At 40.8% G+C, this 8,370-nt stretch overlaps 1 protein-coding gene across 1 annotated transcript; it reads left to right on the top strand.

Moving 5' to 3' along the window:
• Positions 1-1,863, top strand: LOC137817462 (uncharacterized). The gene has a single exon (XM_068620753.1). It carries the CDS (start codon positions 1-3, stop codon positions 1,861-1,863), a length of 1,863 nt encoding a protein of 620 aa, XP_068476854.1.
• Positions 1,864-8,370: the final 6,507 nt, after the last annotated feature.

Here is an 8,370-nt window from a genome sequence, read left to right as displayed (position 1 = left end):
ATGTGCAGAGTGTTTCCTACGACTCTGAAGGGGGCAGCGCTGAGCTGGTTCACACGCCTCCCACCTTTGAGTATAGATTGTTTTGATACGCTGATAGAGAAGTTTGGCGCTCAGTTTGCAACTAGTCGTCCTCACCATTTAACATCAATTGCTTTGGTAAACATAAGACAGGAGAACGGAGAGTCCTTAAGGATGTTCATGGAACGTTTCGGGAGAGTTGCCCTAGGAATCCGAAATCTCAGCCCCGAAGTCACCATGCACCATATGATAACAGCATTAAAACCGGGGCCGTTTGCTGACAGCTTGTGCAAGAAACCTGCGACTAGCTTAGACGAATTGAGACAACGAGCGTCAAAGTTCATGCAAATGGAAGAACTGAGAGAGTTTCGGAATCACGTGAGGATTGATGGAAGTGAAAGAAAACAAACAGAGAAAGAAAGTAGACCTATGGTTAGAAGAGCCAGGGAAGAATTCAGAAGCCGGAGATTCCAGCAATACACACCCTTGAATACGAACAGAGCAAGGGTCTTACAAGAAGCCATGTCCACAGAAATTATACCACCACCTAGGAAAGCACGAACACCGGAAAATGCCGACCGTACCAAACATTGTGAGTATCATAAAAATCATGGCCATCATACAGAGGAATGTATCAGATTAAAAGACAGAATAGAGGAGTTGGTTCAAGCAGGGCAATTAAAACGCTTTGTTCAAGGAGGAAACGTAAGACTGAGGATGAGCCCGGGGAGAAGGGTGCAAGGGATAGAAGCAGGAGAAAGAAGGGTAGAGAGAGTCGAAAGAGAAAAAAGAATAGATAAAAAAGATGGCAGAAGAAGTGGGAGATCAGAAGAACGAAACAACAGAGTTTACCAAAACACACAACCAATGAGAAGAAGCAGGGAACGAAGTTTGGGAAGACCCGTCAGGGGGTTTATAAATACTATTTCTGGTGGTTTCTCTGGAAAGGAGTCGTCATCAGCAAGAAAACAACATTGGAGAAGCATCAGGACCATCAATCACATCTTCAAAAAAAGAACTTTGCCACCAATGCTTTTTACAGACGAGGATTTTCAAGACATTGATCCTGACCATGACGATCCCATGGTAATAACAGTCGAAATAGCCGAATACGCCATCATGAAAACCTTGGTCGATCAAGGGAGCTCAGTGGATATTCTGTTTTGGGATACTTTCAAAAGATTACATCTAAAAGAAGAAGACATTGTACCTTTCCGAGAACAAATCATCGGGTTTTCAGACGAAAGAGTTAGTACGAAAGGATATATTGACCTGATGACTACCTTTGGAAGAGGAACTAAGACCAAAAAGATCAAGATCAGATATTTGGTGGTAGATGCTTCCACGTCCTATAATGTGTTGTTAGGACGATCTTCTTTGAATGAGTTGGGAGCAATAGTCTCAACCCCGCATTTAGCAATGAAATTCCCAACCGAAAAGGGGGAGATCGCGACTGTTTATGTTAACCAAAGGGATGCTCGAGAATGTTATGCAATAGGTTTGAAGATGAACCTGAAAGAACACACAGATACCGAAAGAATGGTGGCGATGGCAGATCTAGATCCGAGAATCAATGATGAAAGACTAGAACCAAAAGAAGAGACTACGGCTGTAATACTCGGACAGGACGAGAAGCAATGCACTTATATAAGTGGCAGCCTACCCGAAGACTTGTTACACAAACTCATCACATTGTTACGTACTAACAAAGACTTATTTGCCTGGACGCCATCTGATATACCTGGAATTGATCCGAGGATAATTTGTCATAAATTTGCCGAGAAGCGAAACCGGTATCTCAGAAACGAAGAAAGTTGGGGGAGGAAAGACGACAAGCAGCAATAGCAGAGACCGAGAAGCTAATGCAGGCTGGTTTCATCCGGGAAGCTCAATACACAACATGGTTGTCCAATGTGGTACTCGTAAAAAAACCGAACGGAAGGTGGAGAATGTGTACAGACTATACGGACCTCAATAAGGCTTGTCCGAAAGATACATATCCATTACCCAACATAGACCGATTGGTGGATGGAGCGTCGGGACAGGAGATGATGAGTTTTCTCGATGCATACTCAGGGTATAACCAAATACAAATGTATGGCCCGGACGTGTCAAAAACAGCTTTCACCACAGATACAACGAATTATTGTTACAAAGTCATGCCTTTCGGTTTGAAAAATGCCGGGGCAACGTATCAAAGACTGATGGATAAGGTGTTCACAAATCAAATCGGAAGAATCATTGAAATATATGTGGACGATATGGTTGTGAAATCAAGCGAAGTGGAGAAACATTTAGAAAATCTTGAAGAGGTGTTTTCACGCATAAGAGAGTACAATCTACGCCTCAATCCAGAAAAATGCGTGTTTGGCGTCAAAGGTGGAAAATTTCTGGGTTTTATGCTAACCAACAGAGGCATTGAAGCCAATCCTGACAAATGTGAAGCAATTATGCAAATGGGAAGACCAAAAAATTTAAAAGAGGTCCAAAGATTAGTGGGGAAACTAAACTCATTGTCAAGGTTCTTACCAGTCCTAGCCGAAAAAACCAAACCAATAGTAAATTTGTTAAAGAAATCTGAAACCTTCGAGTGGAATGACCACTGCGAGCAAGCTTTCTCTCAAATCAAAAGCATGGTGGCACAACCACCAATCCTGGTCAAGCCTGATTGTACCCAACCCATCATAGTCTACCTCGCAACTTCCAATCAAGCCATAGGAGCGGCGTTAATCCAAGAAACTCCAGATCAAAAACCAATATACTTTGTAAGTAGATCCCTCCAGAGTGCTGAAACCCGATATCCCAAGGTGGAAAAAATTTCCTTAACTCTGGTATACGCCGCACGACGTCTTCGGCCATACTTTCAGAATCATCAGATAATTGTGAGGACGGATTATCCAATATCAAAAATCTTAAGAAAACCGGAGCTGGCCGGCAGAATGGTCACATGGTCCATGGAACTTTCAGAATATGGGATTCGGTATGAACCAAGAGGACCAATCAAAGCCCAATCCCTTGTGGATTTCATCATCCATATGCCGACAACAGTGCAGCAGGAGCGATGGATGTTGTATGTAGACGGCGCGTCAAGCAAAAAAGGAAGCGGGGCAGGAATAGTCCTTGAAGGACCAGACAACTTCCAAGTTGAGATGGCATTGCGGTTCGAGTTCAGGACATCTAACAACCAAGCCGAATACGAAGCTCTTATTGCCGGACTACTACTGGCAAGGGACATGGGAGTTGAAAATATCATTTGTAAAAGTGATTCCCAGCTTTCCGTGGGACAAGTACGAGGAGACTATCAGGTAAAAGACCCCTTACTGATGCAATATTATCATAAGGTATTAAATATCATGCAATGCTTCAATCAAGCTGAAATAAATTATATTCCGAGAGAGCTAAACATGAAAGCCGACTCCTTATCCAAACTAGCAAGTCAACAGCGGCCACTCCAACACAACTCCGTCATACAACAAACTCTTAGTCACCCATCGGTCGGCGTAGAGAAATGTTCCAATATTACCATCGCTAAGGACGAGTGGATAAAGACATACACCGAAGCCATAAAGAATCAGGAACAAGGTATTCAATTAGATACGAAAATATCCAAAAGATTAGCTAGTTTTGTATTAATTGGAGATCAGCTTTACAAGCGTGGCCATTCAACACCTCTGTTAAAATGTCTCTCCAAGGAGCAGGCCCAATATGTGGTAAAAGAGCTTCACGAAGGAGTATGTGGGTTACATTGTGGAGCTCGAACAATGGCAACCAAAGTATGCAGAGCCGGATATTATTGGCCAACACTCCGAGAAGACTGTGAGATTTATGTTAAAACATGCAGAAAATGTCAAGAGTTTGGAAGTTTAAATCATATACCGGCACAGGAGTTACAAGGAATTTTTTCTCCATGGCCGTTTGCAAAATGGGGTATTGATATCCTCGGCCCATTTCCACTTGGCCGCGGACAAACCAAATTCATGATAGTCGCTATAGATTATTTTACCAAGTGGATAGAAGCGGAAGCACTGACTACGATAACAGCTCAACAAGTCCAAACATTCATTTGGAAAAATATAATCTGTCGATTCGGAATCCCACACACCATAATAACCGATAATGGCCGGCAATTCATTGATAAAAAACTTATGGAATTTTATGCAGATTTGGGAATCAAGTCAACCCGCACCTCCGTTGAACACCCACAGAAAAATGGACAGGCAGAGGCCGCTAACAAAGTTATCCTAGGACAATTGAAAAAAAGGTTAGGAGACGCCAAGGGTTTGTGGGCAGAAAAATTACCAGAAATATTATGGGCATATCGGTGCACGCCACAAACCTCAACTGGCGAAACACCCTTCAACCTCACCTATGGAACGGATGCAATGCTGCCTATAGAAGTAACCGAGCCAACATTACGAAGCCAAATAGAAGACTGGAACATAAACAATGAATGTTTAAGAACCGACCTAGATCTCATTGAAGAACTTAGAGAGCGGGCGAAAATAAAAGAGGCAGCAGTAAAAAGAAGAGCAATGAAAAGGTTCAATGCGAAAGTAAAATTCAGGAATTTTAAGGAGGGGGATTTAGTATGGAGAATGCGCACTAATGCCCGAAAAGATCCGCGACATGGAAAATTGGCGTCTAACTGGGAAGGTCCATTCAGAATACTCGAAAATTTGCACAATGGAGCATACAGATTGGAAACTTTAGAAGAAAAAATAGTACCAAGCACATGGAATACAAGTCATTTAAAGTTTTATTTTAGTTGAATTTGCAGATGTACAAATAAGACTGTATATATATCTATCCATCCAAGGAGAAGCATTATCCATTATTAATGTGTTGTTTCTTTACATAACTTTCGGTCTTGGATGATTTCACAAGCCCACCCGAACAGACACATATTCATCAAACTTTCGGTCTTGGATGATTTCACTCTAAGTGAAAGCCCACCCGAAAAGAAATATATTCATCAAATTTTCGGTCTTGGATGATTTCACTCTAAGTGAAAGACGACCCAAAAAGAAATATATTCATCAAATTTTCGGTCTTGGATGATTTCACTCTAAGTGAAAGCCCACCCGAAAAGAAATATATTCATCAAATTTTCGGTCTTGGATGATTTCACTCTAAGTGAAAGCCCACCCGAAAAGACATATATTCCTCAAACTTTCGGTCTTGGATGATTTCACTCTAAGTGAAAGCCCACCCGAAAAGAAATATATTCATCAAACTCTCGGTCTCGAATGATTTCACCCGAATTTTCGTTATGCATCCACCATTCATGATATTTTACAAAATCGTGACAATTACGTAGCATACGATCAATAATACAAAATCGTGACAATTGATAATCCAACCAACTATATGTATTAAAGTTCTCAAAAAAGACATTACATTTAGCAAAACGAATCTACTTTCGGCATGGATTACCATATCAAAAAGTATCCATACATGGATTCATAGTTCAAAATAAATCTACTTTCGACAGATAAACCCACGCCCATCTAGCTCTCAATATTCACATCTTCAGCATCAGTGTCTGGGATTTCGTTAGCCGGCACCAATTCACCCTTGTAAAAATCCTTTTTAACATCAAAGTTGCCTTCGTCAAGTGGAATATTGTAAAAATATTTTGCTTGCTGAAGTGCTTTCTCAAAACCAAGTTGATGTTGTTCAAATGTAGCGCTTTCGGCTTCAAAAACGTTGGTCCTCAGCTGGCTTATCTCTTCATCCATTTCTTTGATGGCTTTCTTGTCGGCTTCGTTTGTAGACGATAACGCTAACACCTTCTCATTCAGCAGTTGATTCTCTTTACGTAGTTGAGCGTTTTCTTCATTAGACTTCAAGTTTTCATTCTTCAACTCAACGTTTTCTTTTTTAAACTCTTCCTTTGCAACTTCTTGTTCACCTTTCTGTTTCTTCATCTCTTCTAGTTGCTCGAACAAAGAGCTTGCTTTCTCCTTATATTCAGCAAGGTCAGTCTTCAACTTTTCAAATTCAGATAAAGCCACACTATTTACATTTTTCTCCTTCAACATTTTTCCAAGCAACAAACTTCTACTTGACAATTCAATAACGGAATCAGCTAATGAGGCAGCATCCATACTTTTCAACATATTATAAGATGATTCGTCAAAAGAAGTTTGGATAAACTTTGCATACTTAGTTGACGCACAAAAAATGGTTTCGGGCAGCGGTTCAGACGACACATTCTCAACGCGACGATGACGCCGAGAAGAAGAGTGCGATCTCTTGTTGCTTCTATCTCGTTTCTTTGATTTTTTCGAAGGCCCGACAACCTCCACATTGTGTGCAACTTCAACCACTTCAATAGGCGCAATACGCCCCGCTTCTTCCATTTCAACAACAGGGTTTACCACATTTTCACGCCGAGGGGTCACATCACCTACTTTGTTCAGAAGCTTCGAAAAATAAGACCGAGCTTTTGGATTTGTGCTTCCCATCAAAGCTGGAAATCAATAAAAAACTTAGCAAAGTTAAAAAACACATCCTATAAAACAAGAAAATGAAGAACAACCACCTACCAATAAGATCTTCTTGTGGATGGGACGAAGTATACAATTTTAGCAAGGCGCGAGTGGGAATTTGGTGCGAGAGGTGACTGAAAACTTCAATAACATACCAGTCGGCCGCCCCCATTGAGTGAAAAGATATTGAATTGAACTTAACGGGATCCCTTGTCCAGTAAAGAGGAAATTTTGGAGACTCTCCATTGAAAAAATATTCTTTCCCTATCGGCTCTACCAGAATTTTGAAAAAACCTCCCTTAAATTCCTTATATGATGACGTAAAAGGTTTAAGGAAGCAAACGTTGGATTTGCTAATAAGAGAAAGCCACCCTGATCGTTTACCAGGCCGAGAACAATAATAATACAAGAACGAAGCAGGACTAGGAGAAAGCGACAGTAATTTACACAAAATACTAAAAGCTTGCATGGCAGCCCACCCGTTAGGGTGAAGCTGAGTAGGGGCAACATTAAGAAAATTAAGTACGCCTATTTGAAAGTTATTCAAAGGCAATCGAATGTGAAGGTCTCTAAAAAAGCAAGCATAAAAATAGAAAAACTCATAGCTATCATCTTCTCGGCCATGGCAAACGTTATCAGCATCTCCAACACGCCGAAAAGAAATAATATCGTTCTCAATATCAGAATAATATATCTGAGAATGAGAAAGAAAATTACGCAGTTCCATAGCAGAACGATACTTCGAAAAATATTCCCGAACTCTAGGGTTAACCCACTGATAACCTGGACGAAGGTTTTTCCGAGCCGACATCAAATCAGTTTCTTGAGAAACATCAACAGTAGGGGCTGCATTAGAGTCATTCATGCAAGAAGGGGTAGCAGATGAAGACTTTGAGTCTGGATGATCCTCTGCCCGAACCACTCGCCCAGTTGATTCCCCACCCGCGCTCGAACAATCATCACTAGCAGAAAGGCTTGAAAGAGACATTACCTTTGCCAAAATCAACTGATGATGGAAAATGAGCTTCTGGCTTAAAAAAGCGAAAGGTTTCACAATCATAAAAAGGTTCAAAGGGGAACCTATTTATAACCCACGAGAACCCTAGAATTTGAAACGTTCTGATCAACAAAATTATTCAAAAATATTTGATCTAACGGTTCAGATAGGCATCTCGTGTCAAATCACATACTTTCAGAAAAGTGCATTACGAAAACCAAGGCATTAAATACCACATCAAATCAAAACTCAACAATTATATTTTATCAAGACAACAAATACTTTCAATATAAATAAATTATTTTTGTCTCGGGGGCCAGTGTACTAGTAGCCTAAAACCGAGAACTATATGCCGAGAACTACATGTTCAATGAACAAAGTGTTAAACAAAAACTACATGCCGAGAACTATATGCCGAGAACTACATGTTCAATGAACAAAGTGTTAAACAAAAACCGAAAGGTCTGGACCGAAACCTAAAAGGATAATATAAGGAACTTGCACAAGGGGGTGTAAAAATAATAAAAAGGTGTGGGAAGAAAGTCCAAAAGTACTGTAGAAGGCCCATCAACGAAACCCTATAAATAGGAAGTCAACACAAGAAAAAGGTAAGCTTAGTTTTATCTGAAAAAACCATTACATTGTCTCTGACTTTGGCATCGGAGCAACTTGCAGGTACATCCCCCCACTCGTGAGGAACATCAACCGAAAGGAATAGCCGAAAGAAGCAGCCGAGAGGAACACAAGCAGTCCAGCCCAATAGCAAACCGAGAGTATAGCCCGAAATCAGAAGATCAAGAAGGAGGCCATCTTATCGTTTCGGTTCGAGTGTTCTTGGTCCCTTTTTTGTAAGAACAATCACCT

Source organism: Phaseolus vulgaris, unplaced genomic scaffold (assembly GCF_000499845.2).
Source record: "Phaseolus vulgaris cultivar G19833 unplaced genomic scaffold, P. vulgaris v2.0 scaffold_73, whole genome shotgun sequence".
Lineage (NCBI taxonomy): Eukaryota > Viridiplantae > Streptophyta > Magnoliopsida > Fabales > Fabaceae > Phaseolus > Phaseolus vulgaris.
The sequence above is the reverse complement of the archived record's forward strand: the minus strand, read 5'-3'. Positions and strand labels throughout refer to the sequence as shown.